Source organism: Xiphophorus hellerii, chromosome 11, assembly GCF_003331165.1.
Source record: "Xiphophorus hellerii strain 12219 chromosome 11, Xiphophorus_hellerii-4.1, whole genome shotgun sequence".
Lineage (NCBI taxonomy): Eukaryota > Metazoa > Chordata > Actinopteri > Cyprinodontiformes > Poeciliidae > Xiphophorus > Xiphophorus hellerii.
Window position 1 is genome coordinate 22,364,407 of NC_045682.1, and position 18,534 is coordinate 22,382,940.

General features: G+C 38.7%; 1 protein-coding gene across 7 annotated transcripts in view; it reads right to left on the reverse strand.

Annotated features, from left to right (window-relative positions):
* Positions 1 to 1,337: 1,337 nt before the first annotated feature.
* synj1 (synaptojanin 1) overlaps positions 1,338 to 18,534 on the reverse strand; it is a 31,926-nt gene continuing 14,729 nt past the window's right edge. For 4 of the 7 annotated variants that reach the window (XM_032576292.1, XM_032576293.1, XM_032576294.1 and 1 more), the window contains 19 exons: positions 18,299 to 18,322; positions 17,642 to 17,833; positions 17,119 to 17,203; positions 16,446 to 16,586; positions 16,165 to 16,357; positions 15,934 to 16,092; positions 14,890 to 15,046; positions 14,579 to 14,705; positions 14,267 to 14,479; positions 14,094 to 14,172; positions 13,826 to 13,991; positions 13,559 to 13,741; positions 12,367 to 12,495; positions 11,556 to 11,603; positions 9,140 to 9,181; positions 8,365 to 8,411; positions 7,940 to 8,129; positions 4,366 to 4,655; positions 1,338 to 2,920 (listed from right to left, as the gene is read on the reverse strand). In XM_032576292.1, coding sequence (XP_032432183.1) covers positions 1,967 to 2,920; positions 4,366 to 4,655; positions 7,940 to 8,129; positions 8,365 to 8,411; positions 9,140 to 9,181; positions 11,556 to 11,603; positions 12,367 to 12,495; positions 13,559 to 13,741; positions 13,826 to 13,991; positions 14,094 to 14,172; positions 14,267 to 14,479; positions 14,579 to 14,705; positions 14,890 to 15,046; positions 15,934 to 16,092; positions 16,165 to 16,357; positions 16,446 to 16,586; positions 17,119 to 17,203; positions 17,642 to 17,833; positions 18,299 to 18,322 — 3,419 coding nt within the window. In that variant the 3' untranslated portion in view covers positions 1,338 to 1,966. The remainder of the gene's footprint in view (positions 2,921 to 4,365; positions 4,656 to 7,939; positions 8,130 to 8,364; positions 8,412 to 9,139; positions 9,182 to 11,555; positions 11,604 to 12,366; positions 12,496 to 13,558; positions 13,742 to 13,825; positions 13,992 to 14,093; positions 14,173 to 14,266; positions 14,480 to 14,578; positions 14,706 to 14,889; positions 15,047 to 15,933; positions 16,093 to 16,164; positions 16,358 to 16,445; positions 16,587 to 17,118; positions 17,204 to 17,641; positions 17,834 to 18,298; positions 18,323 to 18,534) is intronic. The other 3 variants (XM_032576296.1, XM_032576298.1, XM_032576297.1) reach the window with 2 other exon arrangements.

Consider the following 18,534-nt stretch of genomic DNA (forward strand, 5'->3'; position numbering starts at 1 on the left):
AAAAAAAAGGAGGAATCAAACTGAAATGATCTCTTCTGTTAGAACCTGCATGACCGGGAGAATGCATACAGCATCTCAGTGCATATTCGTATCATCAAGCAAAACCTCTGGCTTGGTCCTTGCAAACACACTCACATGTCCAGCAAGTTCTTTTTAAAATCATACGTACATATATACAAAATTTTGCGATGTAGAAGTTTGGATGCTGAGCTAAACAACACTCTATGTAATGTACAGTACAGACCAAAAGTTTGGACACACCTTTTAATTCAATGAGTTTCCTTTATTTTCATGACTATTGACATTGTAGATTCACACTGAAGGCATCAAAACTATGAATAACACTTGTGGAAATATGCACTAAACAAAAAAGTGTAAAACAACTGAAAATACCCCTTATATTCTAGTTTCTTCAAAGTAGCAACCTTTTGCTGTGATTACTGCTTTGCACACACTCTGCATTTTCTTGATGAACTTCAAGAGGTAGTCACCTGTAATGGTTTTCACTTCATAGGTGTGCCCTGTCAGGTTAATAAGTGGGATTTCTTGCCTTAGAAATAGTCATGAAAATAAAGAAAACCCATTGAATTAGAAGGTGTGTCCAAACTTTTGGTCTGTACTGTATATCGGCTTAAAGATAAGGAATGCCAACGGAAAACTAAATGAGAAATTTTCAAGAGAATGTGGTGATATTATAGAATATCAGTCCTGCGGCAGTCCGGTTAAACTGACACAATGGCTTGTGCTCTTGCTGTTTCCCCACACCGTGGAGTCAACAAATCCAGTGCAAATGAAATTACATTCACAAATTAAAGTGACTAAGTCTGAAGCTGTCAGTTCCAGGTAACAAAAACAAGGACCCAGAATCCTGCAGTGCTCATCCTGCAACCAGATGACAAAGAGAAGGACAAAGACCAACTGTTGCTCTGAGAGCTCAGATTAGTCAAAATGGTGGATGGGAACCGCAGAGTCATCTGCAAAGCCACACATATTTATATGAAACACCAGCGCAGCCACACAGGTATGCTTTGATATTGCACAGGTGTGTAAACGCATGACTTGTGTATATAGATATACTATATAGGACAACATACTGTAAACACAGGCACGTGTTTGCTGCTGTTAGTTAAAACATACATAGCAAGTAAGAGTAAATCAAATGTTAAAGGGGCAGCATTATGTGTTTTTCAGGCACATAGTACCATTTTATAGCACGATGAAGTAAGTATGCTACCTTCAGTTGTTATAAAAATGCTGTATTTATCAAACATAATTTGACTTAAAAATTTAATGCGGGCCTCTGTCTCTTTAGGAAGAGACACTCCACCTTCATCACAACAACTCAATTAAGTCTTTAACTTTTTTTTTTTTTTTTTTAACCAGTGTTTCACTGAGAAATAGCTCATATAATAAGCCAGCACATGTACAGATCTGCCAGGTGTTTGCTAATTGTTGCTGCCACTAGTCTGAAGGAACTGAGTGGCAAAGGTGTGGGAGAGGGGTGCACTGTGGAGACTGGGCTTGAAGACTGAGCTGCGTGGAAAAGACAACACTGAGTGAAAGCAAGCATCATGGACAGTTGAATGGTTGCCATGGGAGATTAATAGATTTCTCAAACATGCATGAAAGAATCAAAGCAACACCCCAGGTATGTTTTTGATGAGAAAATAGCATTATAACATGATGTAAAGCTCAAAAAAGTCAATTTTACATAATACTGCCCCTTTAATATCAGAGAAGCTTAAACGTTAAAACACGCAGCTGGGCTCAAACATTTCTCATGATACTGCTTTGAGATATAAACTCTTTCCTGTAACTGAAGGGTTTGGTCTATAATTTTTAAATATTGTCTCTTCTTTTTACATAAACACATTTACTCATTTATCATAGATCTATACATATATGGATAAACCTCTTACATCTGAGGGGTGGCATTATGTTTTTTTTTTTTTTTTTTTACTGCTGACTACCTAGGAAAAAAGCCATTGTTGGTGGGACCCTGTGGGGGGTTCAGGTTACCGGTTACAGTTCTGTTTGGGATGTGAGTGGATAACCACTCAGGCTCGGAGTCAAACACAGAGCGGGTTGACTGAGTTTGAGTTTGGGGCACAAAGGAACTGGACAAGAACATGGGGTTCTGTTGTGTTTTGGTTGCTGTGGAAAACTTCGAATCATCATCAAAAGTGACCCACTGCTTCTGTTGGTTCCCTCTTGAGGGAGGCGGCGGCTGGCTCCGAGGCGCGAAAGCGGGAGGAAGGGAAGAGGGCAGCGCCAGCGGTAAAGTGAGGGCAGGTGACGGATCAATAGGAAGCAGAGAAGCTTGAGTAGGAGTGGGACTGGATGACGGTCTGAACAAAGACACGGTCTGACTGTGCTGGGAGGACGGTGCGGCTGCAAGGGTGGGGACAAGTGGTTGAGAAAGAGCAGACAGAGTCCTCTGAAAGTCAGCCGTTTGGGTTGGATGCTGGAGGCTGAAGTCTGGGGTAAGGGAACGATGTGGCAGCGGTTGCTGGACCAGGGGTCCTGTGAAGGGATTGGTGCTGCTGGGTCGGGCAGGGAGCGGCTCAGACTGGAAAAGATTCGGGGAAGCACACAGGATCTCCTGGGAGCGGCTGCGAGACGGGGTCGGAGGAGGCGGAAGCAGCAGGGTGGCTGACGGTGACGGGGTAGAGAATGAGGATGAGGAGGATGAGCTCAGGGATTGGAAGTCTGACAAAACGAAGGACAAGGACGAGGGGAGAGTAGAGGAGGAATGTACAGATGGAGGAACAGAGGGTGGAGAGTGCAGAGAGGAGCCTCTGTTTAGGGACTGGGTGGTGTGCCGGGATGATGATGAAGACGAGAACATGTTGGATGTAAGAGAGTCAAAGGGATCAGGCTTCCATTGTGCTTCTCTTTGGAATCCATTTAGTCCGTTGGTCTAAACAAGGGCAGAGCAGAGAAAATCTTTTTTAGGTGCAAAAACAGATTATGTTACATCACTGAGGTATTTACATACAAACTTATAATTTAATGAACCATACAGTGCTCTGAAGAAGAACTTTTTCACATTTTGTGTCCTATTATAACCACACTTCCATGTACTTTATTGGGATTTTATGTGACAGATGCAATTGGATGCAAGACGTTTTAACCAGTAAAAGTTGGAAAAGAGAGGTGTGCCTTTGTATTCCACTTTGTTTTCGTCTTTACCTGATGAAATCTAGTGCAACAAACTATATACAATTTAGTCCACCTTAGTGAAGAAACAGCATCGTCCCTGAGGTTATTTATTATAAAGCATACACTGAACAGGTCAGGTATAAAATCTCTTAAAGCAAAGTTGGGTCAGAAAACCATATCCCAAGATTTTAAGAGCGCAAACAGCATTGTTCAATTTATCATCCAGAATATAAAGAGGACAACACAATAGCTAGTTACAAAGAACTCTATGCATGTCTACTTTGTGTTGATCTACTGTTCAAAATACCAACTTGCCACTTGTAAGATCATAAAATGAGAAGAAAGTTAAATGGTTGTGAATTCTTTTGCACAGCACTGTATGTTGGTGACAAAAACTTAAAGATACCCTTTTGAATGTTATTAAATAAATTTTTTTTTCTTTCGGTAAATTTGATTTTGTTTAATGGAACAAACTGATTTGCCAAGTTTTATAAATGCCTACATCTGTTTTTCTTATATGTTATAAAGCATGCCATCCCTTACAGGGTACCTTTAATATGAACAGACTAAAAATTAATAACCAATACATGTATCACCATTAACATTCAGTCTCTGAATTTAACACATATGAATGGATTCTGTACAAATCAACAAGTTAAAACAATTTATGCAGTCATTACACATGTGCCCACTCTATCCCTCGATAGCAGAGTGAGACCATATGAAGGACCAAATGAGGGGTAACAGCAACTATCTTTATTCCATTAAAAAAAAGAAGTAAAAGCAAATTTTATGAGCCTAACATAAAGGTCAATAAGCCCTGGCAGATACAAAGGATAAATAAATCAATTGCAACAGAAAACAAAAGGGATTACTGCATGTAATGTATGAGGAGTGATAACAGAGCAGAGGACTGTTGTGTTTTGGAGGATGAGACAAAAAGGTGGTTTGATATAAAGTACCTTTCACCCTGATGGCTTCTCCAGCTTGTGAGAAAGAGACAAATGCATCAGAGACAAAAGCAGGAAGAAAGACACACAACTAAGCTCAACTAAAGCGAGTCGAAGAAGCAGAAAAATATATTCTTATTGCTGCTGATTTCAAATACATCAAATCAATAAACTTGGTTGTAAATCTATAGAACAGATTAGTAACATAATTGTAATTGTTCAGTTGCTGAAACTAACTCAATCTAGCACCAACCTGTGCAGCTGGGGCAGACTCAGCCTTGGCAGCATCAGGTGGCAAAGCATGAGAAGATCGGGAGCGTGGTGGAGGCTTAGGAGAGGATAGGCCCTGCTGAAGCCCAGGACACACTGCAGCAGGTGGGGTAGATGCAGCAGGCGGTGCTGCTTGTGGTTGCAGAGGAGCAGGAAGTGAGGGCTGCAATGGTGGTGGCAGCTGCGACTGAGCAGATGGGGGAGCTGGCTGAGGCTGCATGGGTGACTGAGTCTGGGCTTTTGTTGTGGGGGGCGGTCCTGATGGTGGGGGACCTGAGAGAAGAAGTAAAACAGAGACAAAGCTCAAAATATCCACATTTTAAAGGTCGAATAGAAATACTGAATGGGGATTTGTGGATTTCCTCTTCCTGATATAATCTGCGGCAGCTTTAAAGCTTCAGTAGGCAACTTTTATAAAATAATGTTTTTTTACATATTTGTTGAAACTGTAACTGTGTTGTGACAGTTTAAATGAGAGATAATCTGTAAAATAAATAATATCTACCGTATTTTCCGGACTATGGAGCGCACCTCACTATAAGTTGCACCCACAAAGTTTTTTTAAAAACCTGGAAACGTATAAGCTACACCGCGCTATAAGCCGCATGGTTCAAAGCGTGGGAAAAAAGTAGCGGCTTATAGTCCGATAAATACAGTATATATATTTAAGCTCCTCTGCCATTTCATTGTGGTCCTACAGTCATCTGCAGAAATTCATAGCTTGGTCAGAAACAACCAATCAGAGGCTCTTGGTGCTGTCAATCATCCTTAGCACCAATGCTAAAGTACGATACAATGTACTTAATAGCAGGTGGAGAGTCACAAGCATGTTGAGTAACATGGACTTACTAAATTCAGAATGTTAAAATTAGTGTACAAGTTAAAATTAGCCAAAATTCTAATGTTAGCCTAAATTCTGCCAGTGTCATGTAGGGTATAACTAGCACGTTGACTTCCTCCATTCAGTGTGCAATAAATAAACAAAATAGCTAAAAAGCTTATTTTAGGGAAAAGTCTACTGCTAATGTGGGCTGTAGCTACATTAGCAATGTTTGTGCTAATGTTAGTGCAAAAATGTAAAAATCACATTTACTTAATAGAACTTCGTTACCAGAAAACGTGCTCATCTCTTAGCAACAGATTAACAACAAATATTATTGTTCAAAAAATATTTTGTCTGCTCTCTTCAAATACTACTAATCTTATACTACATAACAAGAGTTGTGAAGTTGGTGAATTTTGCAGAAAAGTGAACATGATTTTGTTTTTTCTGTCGTTGGTGGTGAATATATCAAAAAACAGACATTCAACACAGAATAAAAATCTGATTCACTTCATGGCAGTTCATTACCAGAAAAAAACGCTCATCTTTTAACACCAAGTTAATAACAAGTAATATTGCTTATAAAATATAAGCTCTTTTGAAATATTGCTTATCTGCTTAGAAAAGAAATTTACAGTTAAATTTAGCAAAAGTAAAAATCAGATGTTTACTTCGTGGCACCTGGTTACCAGAAAACGAACTCATCTCTTAGCAACAGATTAACAACAAATGTTATTGTTCAAAAAACATAAGATTTCTTCTGCTCTGCTCCTTTTGAAAGACTACTCATCTTATCCTGCTTAACAAGAACTGTGCAGTTGGTGAATTTTTCAGGACAGTGAAAATGCTTTTTGTTTTGTCGTTGGAGGTAAATATATTACAGAAGGAACATTAAACAGTAAAGTAAAAATCTGATTTATACTTCGTGACAGTTCGTTACCAGAAAAAAAACACACAACTCTTAGCACAAAATTAATAACAAGTAATATTATTGTTTATAACACAGTGGTTCTTAACCTGGGTTCGGTCGAACCCCAGGGGTTCGATGAGTCGGTCTCAGGGGTTCGGCGGAGCCTCTGCCGCGGAGGTAAAGACACACTTGTGTAAAGTTGTGATGACACGCCCCGCTTGGCCATCACTTGCTGCAGAGGATCATGTTACATTACATCGGCCAATCAGGGCTGCGGGGAATTTAGTGCGCGCAGTATCAGCGGCTGTCGTAGTTGTACGTCGCGTGGTTTCTTTCTTAATATTTTAAGCCATACTAAATATGTCGAGCAAAAAAGGAAGAAAATGAACAGACTTTGCTCTGAAGATGCACTTGCCAAGGTGAAGCCACGCCTCTCTGAACTGGTCTCCCAAAGACAAACAGCAGAAGCCACACTGATTTGCAGGTAGGCCTATGTCATTTGTGCAATACTTTATTTTGGCCCCCAAAAAAGTATTTTGTGGATTCAAAACGACATAAACAAATTAAATTTAAAATTAAAACAATGAAGTTATTAAAAAAAATTTAATTCTTTGAAAAAATCCAAATTTATTTTTAATTAGTAAAATTGTAAAAAAAAATTTGGGGGCTGAAATTCTTTTATGGGGCCGAAATATTTTTGGGGGGCCAGAATAAAATAATACTGTAACTTGCTGTGAGTTCATGGTTTTGTTCTTTGAGCAAAGGTGGCGTTCATGCACGGCTCATTTTGTGCACCAGCAAAAAAACATATACCCATGTCTTGAATTTGGAAAAAAAAAAAAGTATTTTATTTATCACTAAAGAAGGGTTCGGTGAATGCGCATATGAAACTGATGGGTTCGATACCTCATAAAAGGTTAAGAACCACTGTTATAACACATATGCTCTTTTGAAATACTGCCTATCTGCTTAGACACAAGAATTATGCAAAAGTAAAAATCAGATGTTTACTTTGTGGCCGTAGGTTACTAGAAAACACCCTCATCTCTTAGCAACAGATTAACAACAAATATTGTTATTGTTCAAAAAACATAAGATTTCTTCTGCTCTTTTGAAATACTACTTATTTTACACTAGTTACTACTTAATAAGAATTGTGCAGTTGGTTAATTCTTCAGAAAAGAGAAAATTGTTTTTTTTTTTGTTATTTGTGGTAAATATATTATAAAACATTTATACTTATAAGTGTTCCGCCAAGGTGGTGTCTCTGTAGTTCTAACTGGAGGCTCTTCTCTCCTCTGTAGGAGCTGAGTGTTCCACCATCTCTGTAGTTCTCTACATCTCTGCCCTCGTCTGCTTGTTTTTCACTAATTACATCACCCTAGTTACTCAAAATGCCAACAAAGGTAATAGCCCGCACGCCGAGATCCAGCCGCATGGATATTGTAGGGGTGCACGCAGCGGTACGAATTGCATTAACGGTGAAAGGAAGTGGCAGGTATTTTGGGGTGTAGAGTAATAGGTGCCTTCCATGCATTGCTATGGCAGACCCCAATTAAAATTCACAACTTAAAACCTATAAAGAAAATGTTGGTACAGGGAAACCGGTTTTCTTATTGTATATATGACAAAAAACATTAATGTAGTCATTCATTCAAATGTTGACAGCAGAAGATACAAAGGCAAGAAAATTTGCCATCGAGTGTCAGCCTGGAATATGTTTGGCCTTGAATATGAGATCATTAAGTTAACTTTTACTTGGACACATAACCTTAAAATAAAGTTTTTCAGAATTTTAAGCTCCATGAAAACATATGTCTTTACCCAGGGGAAGGTCTGGTGGTTTAACTTGTGCACTGGGCACCGGCCGTGGGGCTCCGGGGTGAGTGTCCGGGATAGGCCGAGGGGCTCCAGGATGCACATCAGGAGTGGGCCGCGGTGCACCCGGGTGAGATGGAGGCTGAGGGCGAGACTGAGGGGGCATGCTGATCACTCCAGCTCGAGGAAGAAGATTCTGTAAGATGAAAATTGAGAAGATAATCATAGCAATAGAAAATTGGATGAGAGTAAATGTTCTGTGTTCTACAAGCTGACTGGAGGAACTGAAAAAGTTATTTCATAGCTGAAGAAGAAGCAGAGTAATGTAATAGTCAATAGTGGAAACAAAAGTTGTAACTTATGATAAATTTCTTAACATGATTCAGACAATAAAAAAAACAGTATTTTAGATGTAAATACTGAAAACTCACTGGTCTGGAAGCTCCTCCAGGTGCTGGAGCTCCTGCCTGACCTCGACCTGAGAACATTAAGACAGACAAAACAATAATTAAGCACACATTTCAAGCAATAATATTTAGTTTTGGTCCTATTTTAGAGTTCTGTGAAGATGAAGGTTAATCAAATGAAAACGACACCAAATCACAATTTAAAGCAGTTTATCCAGCACAGGCTATTCTACGGATGACTTTGTTATCAAAGATGGCTCAGTCCTTCCACAGCTCCAGGAGGTCTGGCAGACACACGGGCCTTTTTTTGTAACCCAACTGCTCACCACACTGTAAGGATTCTCCTCTTCTTTCACTACTCTCTTACCGAGACCCTCCTAAAGCCTTCAAACATTTTCCCACACCACTTAAATGTCTTCTTCTGTCCTGTTGAGTCACCAATCGTAAGTCAACCCTGCCAACCACACAGCCTCTTACTATGCAAGAGGGAATCGGCTAACCACAAACGCCATACAAATGTCTCAGGTGCAGACAGGCATAGTTGGCGATTGGCTGGAGATCCAAACTTTATCCTCCACCTCAGGACAAGCACATTGTGTCTCAGAACACAAGCACACAAAACAGGATTATAGCAGGGAGAGGAAGGTATAATCTCACCACATTATCACAAGTACAAATAAACGTCACACAAAGAGACGGTCATGGAACACAGACACCCCTACATAATCACTAAATAAACCTTTATCCTCGCTGAATACATTCATGCTAATGCAGCCATGTCATGCATAGCGGCACTCACCTGCAGGAGCATCTGGCCGAGGAAGAGCAGGGCTCTTTGGTCCTTTGCAGCACAAAGCAAACCAAATTACACTAAAATTACACACAAACCAGCTAGCTAGTCACCAGATGCAGGTGTTCCAAAGAAAAAAAAAAGGCTAGAAGCACTTAAAAAAAAAAAAAAAGAAAAAAGAATGTGATGGAAATATTGTAGCAACGCAGTGAAGCTTGAAAAGATAAAAGCTGAATGCTCTGTCTGAGGAGGACTTTCCCACTTCCTATCATGAAAAACAACCTCAAAGAGAACACCACTTTATCCCTTCAGATAAACAAACACTGGTCTCTATGGAAAATATGCATCTAAATATAGATTTTAATAAATTAAAATAGTAAGTATGTTCATTTTTTCCACAGTAATTCAACACAAAATGTGAAACCTATTAGTTCATGTTCATTTTGAATATGTACCGGTATTGTATTATTTTATTGTATGTTATATAATATTATGTTATATTAAATTTCAATCAAAATGTTCTTCATAAAATGTTACTTTTTGGCCATATTACACCGTATGCTATCATGGGCAAGACTAATGACTAAGCCACAAAAGGTCACTGTGAAAGAGACCTGCTGTTCACAGAGTGCTGTATCATGCATATTAATGAAAAGTTGAGTTGATGGAATAAGAGTGGGAGAACAAAATGGGCAAGCAATATTTATGACCACTGTCTTCAGAGGATTGTGAAGTCAAGAATCATTTAAGAATTTTCGGGAGATTAACAAGGAGAGGAGCGAAAGTGGAGTTAATGCTTCAAGCGCCAGCACACACAGATGTTTGGCAGTGGGACGTGGGATGGGATACGACTGTTGTCCACAGTGTTTTTGTCAAATGAAAATACATTTTGCATTTCATTTGGAAATCAAGGGTCCAGAGTCTGGAGGAAGAATGGAGAAGCAGAAAATCCAGGTTCCTTGAGGTGCAGAGTGAAGCTTCTAGTGTCAGTGATGATTTGGGAATGCTTATCTGTTGGAGTTGTTCCACTGTGGTTTTGAAGTCCAAATTCAGAGCAGCTGTCTACAAAGGCACTTTACTGCACTTCTCTGATGACAAACATTATGGAGATGCTAATTTTGTTTTCCAACAAGAGTTGACAACTGCTCAAACTGCTAAAAGTACCAACAATAACTTTAATGACTGGGGTGTCCACCGTGTTGAACCTGATCTAAACCCCCTATGTTTTAGTAGAGGAAGATGGCAGAGAACAGAAACAACAATGCAGACAAACTGAAGGCTACTAATAGTAACACCTCAGTAGTGTCACAGGCTGATTGCGTTCATGCAGACCTGCACTAATGAAATAATTAAAAGAAAAAATACTGATTTTTCATGTCTTCTCTCACCGAAAGTCCTTAACAAAAACAAAATGAGTTTCAGTTTTTGATTTAAATTACACTTTTGAAAATATTGTAATTTATTAAGCTGCATTTGTAATGTTCGCTGTAATCATGACTGCAGTCCCATTAAAATGGATCTGCATTGCACAATTGCTGAGTATTAAAAACATGAGAATGAATTGTGCTTGAAGGAAAGATGACAGGCTTCTTTCATTGATTTTGTTTCTGTGGTGGTTTACATTTCTTGCATTTAGTAACAGATTAATCACATCTCAATCACACCTACAAACAAGACTAAAATGAACCACAATAAAGTAGAGGTGTAAACAATACGTCAATCCACACTGATATATCAATTAGAAGATTAGACTAATGATCCAATTACATCAAAGCAAATAGAAATATCAATCTACATCAGCATCTTTAAGATGATACAGGGTGATTGATATGCATTTGAGATTGATCTAAAATATTTTGAGACACTAAAAATGAATAAAAGTTTAAAATCTGCTTTCATCCATATCAAAAGTGACTTTTAAAAATGTTGCTATGCGTTATGTTTGCTTTCTTTAAGACTGAAAGGTCATCGGGGCATTTAGGTTAAATAAGAAAAAAATGCACTAAAACATGAGAAATGTGAGACTATACTGAACAAGTGATCTATTTATTATTTATTTTTATCAAAAACAATACTTTTTTAAATTGAAATTCTTGATGCCTGAAATCACTTAGAAATAAAATGATCAAATCATGTTAAGTTGTTTTTCTAAGTTGCTAATTATGAAATGGTTGTGTTAGATGGGCATATATTGTGTCTTATTGAAATCATATCCTGATAGACTTTGTGATATTGAGTAACATTGTACTGTCATTCAAACAAATTGATACATTATCGTATTGTGATAAACTTTTGATTTACACCCCTACAATAAAGCAGTGAAAGTTAACACAAACCATCAATGTCAAAATAGCCTCAGTGACATTGATGACTGGGTCTAAGACTGAAGGAATTAGGCAACATTCAAAAGCTCCTGGCTCGTTACCTTCACTGCCTCTCCTACCGAGCAGTGGGCTGGGACATTTGCCACTGTCTTAAAGAGGAAAACAAATGTTTTGTTCTTTAAAACAAAGTAGAACAGAAAAATGCAAAATATCAACAGATAAAAGTAAAGATTAGTCACAGTGTTCAGGTAAAACCTATATTCTAATTCCCAAATTCACTTACTGTCATGTAAAACTAAACTAAAATACAAGATCATCTTTCACCTATAGGAAGAGTTTTAGGACCTACAAAAATGCCACACAAGTATGTTGCTAACAAATTACACCATATTTTAAAGAACACAAAAAATTACAAGGGGGAAGTAGTCAAACATTTAAAATACCAAGCTAATGCGTCACATCAGCAGTTGGATTCTATCTCTATTCAGACAAAAGATGCAAAGCCTTTTTTACTTCTCAAAAACAGTGGGACAATTTGATCATATATGAACTTTTTTTTTTCTTGTACATTACACTGAATCAACACTTACTGACTGCTGTGCATAGCTCTAATGGAAAACAGCAAGCACCAGCATAAAGTAAATCAGCCACAGAAGTACGTCAAGACATCATCTGGTAACTAACTTTACCTCCAGAGTCCTTTCTAACAGGCTGAGGGCTCATGCCACCTTCACGGATTTGGCAAAGCAGTGGGATAAAAGTGACAAGTTACTATGTAGAGAACCATAATTAAAAGTGATTTTTTTCCACAACACGACTTTATTTAATTGTCCCCACTTAAGTTGAGCTAACTTGACAAAAGTAATAATACTTTATGTCATTCTATTACAGAAAAGGCTGATGGGGTGGTACCTGAAGGTGGTGGTGGGCGTTGAGGTGGAGCTGGTCTGGCTGGAGGAGCGTTGGGCCGAGGTGGAGGAGGCCGCTTGGGCTCCAGGCCTGGACCTGTGGGAGCACCAGGCTGGAAGTCTACAGGAGGCCCTTGAAGGAAAAGGTGCAGAGTGGCTTGTTGTATTAAATATATTGTGGCAGTTTAACTGCTAAATTAATACGGCATAGAGTCATGTCTGTAACTGCTCAGTTAATTTTACATATTTCTTACAATTTCATGAAACACATCTGTGAAAACACACACAACTAAAAGCTCTACTACAACAACAACAAAGCTCTTCAACAAAGGGGTCTTCTCTTAAGACCCCTTTGGTATCAAACTCAACCCACACTCCATAGGAAACAAAACACTAACAAACGCTATGTTCACTGAAAAGATCAGTATGCCCTGTGCTCCATGTCAAGGACTTCTAGCTGTGCTCCCAGCTAGGAGTCCTAGCTAGGACTGCTCCAAATTATACAAGCTGGCTGTTGAAACCAGAAGAAGTTGTGAAGTTTTCATACAGCAGTTTAAATGCAAACCATGTTCATAACTTTGAAAGAGTAGTCCTGGCATTGCATTTACCTATGAGGACATAGGAGGAGGACAAGGAGTAGAAGAAGTGAGGTAAAAGGAAAAAGCCAATTCTTTAGGTTAATAAAACAACATTACAATAAACAACCTTTCACACTGCAGATGAGCTGATCAAAGTATTGAGGGTGTTTGTTTCTCCAAAGAAAAGATTATAGGCCAGTCCTATTCCAGGGTACAGGGGTCTTACACAGATGTCATATAAAACGTGACGCAATCCTGAAACACCTTATAGAAACACCTTGTGGAATGTGTCCATTTTTTGCCCTATTGTTCAACATTCTGATTTGATCAAAGCAAAATGTACACAGCGCACATCAGCATCACACACCAAAATGTGCCTCAGAGGGAAACACTATTCTAAAACAAACAAGTGGAAACCAACACAGATTGCATTATCACTCATTTAATTACCTGCTGTTTCTCTCCTCTGTGACGTTGGGCTTAAATCTGCTTCCACTTATTACAAACACAATGAAATCACAGTTTACATTCCTGCCGATGGAGACTACTAGCTGTGCAGATGATTTGAGGAACATGACTGTAGTTGACTAATTTATTTGTGCTGTGTGATGTCATTACCTTGTGATGGTCGAAGGGGTTGTTGTCCACGACTTGGTCTATTGGGAGCAGCGGGTTCTCCATGAGTAGGAGAGGGACAGGGACTACCGCGTGGGGACGGCAGCGGTGAGGATCCAAGAGAAGAGCCTGCTCCAGGCTGCAGGTGCTGGGGAAGAATGTCTTCCACCTCATCATCCACATCACCTGGAGCCGCAGACAAGAAAGAAGGGTTAAAACATTTCTACAAATCTTAACATAGATAAGTACAATTTGTTGACAACTCCTGACCTTCCATATCATAATCTTCATCACCCACGTCCACGTCTTCAGCAAGCAAGGTTGAACTAGCTGAAGTGGGAATGCTGCCGCAGATCCTTTCCACACTCATTTCCTCCTCCAGACTCTTGATCCACCCTGGACTCCTCAGGCGGATGTCAATCACCTTGTCCAGGACCTGCAATACATACCAGCAAGGTGAGCAGAAAAAGGCTGAGGGATTCCTATGAAACTATCCAAAGTATATCATTCCAACAAATTAGAATAGGAGCCAACTTACAGAGGAACCACTGAGAGAGAGTGCAGCCAGAGCAGAGTAACCTTCCAAGAAGGTTACCCACATTTTCTCTTCAACAAACCTGCATGAAAAATTGCACAATTACCGTAATCGAGAATAAGAGGCTGAAGGTGGAACACACCACACACATCTCTGTGCTTGCATGTTAGCCTCACCTGATGAGGATGACTTCTCCAAAATTAGCAAACTTATCAAGCAGCTCATCAATGAGTTCATCACTAAAATAGTCATCAGGCCCTGAGGAGCAGAGGGACACCAAGATGGTGCCATCTGGAGGCCCCTGCAGGGCAATAACATCTTTGTAGACCTGATGTCGTTCCTCAGGGTCCACCTCCAGGATGTCCACATCTATTATTGCTACCACAGGCCTTAAGAGAAATATCACAAAACATGGAAGAGACATGAATTACTGGTATTATTAAACTCTCAGTAATCATCTTGGATTACATAGATATCATGATGGTTACCTGTGATCTGAGGTCTTGAGCTCAGCCCTGCCATAGTACTTTAAAGTCCCAGGGCTCCAGGCCTGTTCTGGATTATCCTCAGCATCTCCAGATGCTGAGGCTGCACCTACAACGTTCATCTCCTCAGCTATAAAACAACCACAGAGTAAAAAAACAACATAAAAAAACAAACAAACAAAAAAAAAAAGACTAAATGTAATTCTTCAGAACTTTACATATTTGTTTATAAATGCACAAAATAGTAAGGCATAACTGCATTGTTGTTAGTCAAAAGGTTACAAGGTTTAGGTTTAAGATGCCCTGCATCTCACCTGTTCTGTTAAAGTTCCACTTTCTCCTTTTCCAAAGTATGCGGTCAGTCCATGCTGGTGTGCGGCACTTCTCACTTGTGTCATAATCTTCTGAGAAGAGGTCATACTTGTAGGTGGGGGCAAAATCCAGGTTTCCCTCAATGAAACCTCGGAAGATCTGCAAAGATGTATGAAGGTTTGCACTAGGGCTGAAATGATTAATTGGATTAATTGTGATTAATCGATTATTGGCATAACTGTAAATGAATTCAGTAATCGATTAATCGTTAACTGGCATATACAGAGTAAAAAAAAGGCAATTTGCTGAAAGAAGTACATACTCAGACAGTGATTAAGGCAAAACTTTACAAAACAATTACAAGTTTTCATTTAAGATAAAATGTAAAATGTGTTAAAATGTTCAAGATGCATAGTATAAAGTTCAACTGGTTCAAATTCTCATATTAAGAACATTTGGCTATCCAATTATCAATTTGTTAATCCAAAAATTAAACAGATCAGCCCAACATTGTACTGATGTTAAATCAAGGACAAAGGACTGAGATTTTCACAGGTTAATGCTAGAAATATTTTTGTAGTTGTAGATTCATTCTTTGCTACAAATGGTCAGGTGTACAGTAAAGAAATGCAATGTTATTGTTTTTGTTTTTTAGATAATAAATGAAGTATCTTCTTATTTAAAAATGAAATTGAATTGTTTAATTTTTGCATAATTTAATGCATTTCTCTTTGGTGTTGGAATGAAAAATCTACAAAATGTGTTCATTTTCCTTTTCAGCCAACTGATCGTCAGGATAATTGATAGAATTATTGATTACTAAGTAAGAATACGTTACTGAACCAGTTTGCATAATCCAAAACAACTGCAATAGCTGGTCACAGTTATTTTAAAAAATTAGCTTGAGGGAAAAGGATAAACACTTTTAAACTCTTGCAATACGGTGCAAAACCTGCATAGAAAATCTATTCTGAATCAGTCTTAATACACTATCATATAGTGACAAATGATACTAATCCAGTGAAGATGTGTTTTACAAAGCATACCATTCCTGTGTTCTTCTGTTCCAACAACTGATCACCAGCTGTTAAAGCATCCCAGTTCTGCTGCTTGATGAGCTCCTTCACTTCCTCGTTGGGCAGGTTGATTCGGTAGTTAAAGTCTCCGCACCAGAACACGTAATCGTGTGAATACAGCAGACGACCCTGAAGAGGATAAATGTTATCTCAAATGCAGTTGAATCAAAATATAATATTTGTGACTAGAACTGCCATTACCATTGGGAAACTGAGTCTGCGAGTGATCTCATTGTAGTCGTCATTCCTCTCTTTAACCTGAGACTGGCCGGCAGCGAAGTGGGAGCAGACGAAGCAGATGCTGGTGGTGTGGAACAGCAGGCGGATGGCGACACCTCCCTTATTACCGGTGGCCCCACCCATTCCGGTTTTCACTGTATCTACAGCAACATCTCTGTAACATAAAGAATGAAAAACTCGAAAGAGTTTTCTTAAAGTCACAGTCACCAAGTGTTTCTGATCAGAATCTGCACCATTTTTACCTGATGAAGTGTGCATGCTGAGGACGGATAAAAACAAACAGGCACACTCCCACCAGCTGCTCAGAAGCAAGCAGCACATACTTGTGGTCCCTTGAAATGTTTTTTTGGAGCTCAGCAGCCCACAGTTTCTGGTTAGTAGTGCTGAGACAAAGAAGAGATGAAGAGCGCCAACATTAAAACAAGAAAATCAACTCTATATTACTGTTAAATTTGTAGAAATTTACAAAATACTCAGCCTCGATTTTTAAATATCTGACTTGAGTTGAATTTGCAAGTATACATTGCTCTGCAAAGGGTTTAGTACCTTTTAAACTTAGCATATAAGTAGTCTTAGCACCAAGTGTTTGTAGAACCTTTAAATTTTGTAATGTTACAAGAAATGTGCTGTATTTTAAAGAGATGGTATGTGATAGATTACAAAGTAACTGCTGAGCTGTTACAGACACACCCCAAAAGACTTGTAGCTGAGGCTGCAGCAAAAGGTGATTCTATAAATAATTGAGAAGAAAGTAGAACCACCTGCTGCAGACACAGCTACAAAATGTTTCAAGGTGTGTCTAACAGTAACATACTGAAATATGCTTTGTACATTTCAATACATTACAGTTGAACTATATTGAGTCCATTATTAACTAATTGTAGGTTGTTGATTGGCAGAATCTTAAACACATACCTGGCACTGACAATGTTCCCAGCATTCAGTTCAACCATTTCTTCAAAGCCAATGGCAAAGATATCTATGGGGTTGGCTTTGCTGTCTGTCAAGAAACAAAAGTAAATGTTTGTCATTCAGTGAATGTGTTTGCTTAACACATTTCTGAACCCTTTAACAGTTAAAGGGTAATGATCTTATAAATAAAGCTTGTGCTAAACACAACGGACATTTACTGAAAACAGATCAGCTGTAATCTTTGTCAATTTATTTCAATTTCATCAATTGTCTCTTTCTAATAGTCATAGATTTATCTTAAACTTAACCATTTCTGTACTGACTTATAAACTAAAAAGGAGGGATTGATTGATTTTCTTACTGGATCACCAATGTCCACTTTCTGATTTAATATCTAGTGTACACACTTCTGTATTTAATAATAACATTCGAACATCTACAGCACCTACTTCAACCAAACAAATAGGATACATACTCAAGGGGCCATTACCAAGAAATGACAGTAGACAAATTAATAGAAACATACCCTGGAACTCGGGATGTCCTGCCTTTTTTGGAGCATCCAGCAGCCAGTCGTTCAGTGTCTGGTTGCGAAATGCAATGCTGCGAAACTGCTTGCCCCCGTTGACGTTCCAGGTGCCGACACAGACCCGAATTTGCTTGGGCTTTGTGTATTTATGGTGACTCTGACACATTCCTAGCAACACTCTTGGAGAGGCTGAAAAGGAAAGAACGCCAAAACATGGGAACGTGCACGTTAGAAAGGAGGTTTGGGTGGAAGATGAAACAAAGAAGGGGAAAATATTGGTGAAGAAAGGGATTATATTCAAAAACAACAGAGGAAATTCACTAGAATGTTTAAAAACAAAGGTTATGGGAGAATGACTTTAGCTGTGACCACTTCACTGAAAACATTCACAATGTAAACCTTGGTAGTGGTTTATAGCTGTCAGTAAATACCTACTGAAAACATATGCTGAAACATCACTGCAAAAAAATATATTTAGTCCATTTTCGTTTAATCATTGCTATAATGATCTAATAAAACAGACAGTGGAATAAACCACAACCAATAGTGCAAAAAAAAAATAATAATAATAATTTAAAAAAAAAGACAAAACAACTATATGACAGGATAGGAAAACATATCTATCTGTTGCTTGCAGTCTATCGGTTACTATACCTGATTGTAAGACAGGCTCAGTGACTAAGATTGTTTGCAAATGGGAGAGAAGGAAGAAAGTTGTAGGTTAGCATCTCGTCAACAGATAATAGCCAGTAAATATTAAATCAGCCGAGTCAGGGCTCCCTTCAAAATTCACAAGGTTTCTTTAGTGCTGCTGAGAAGCCTATGTCTCCACAACAACCATTAAACATTGTCTTCATAACAATGAGTTGGGATGAAAAAAAAATAAATCT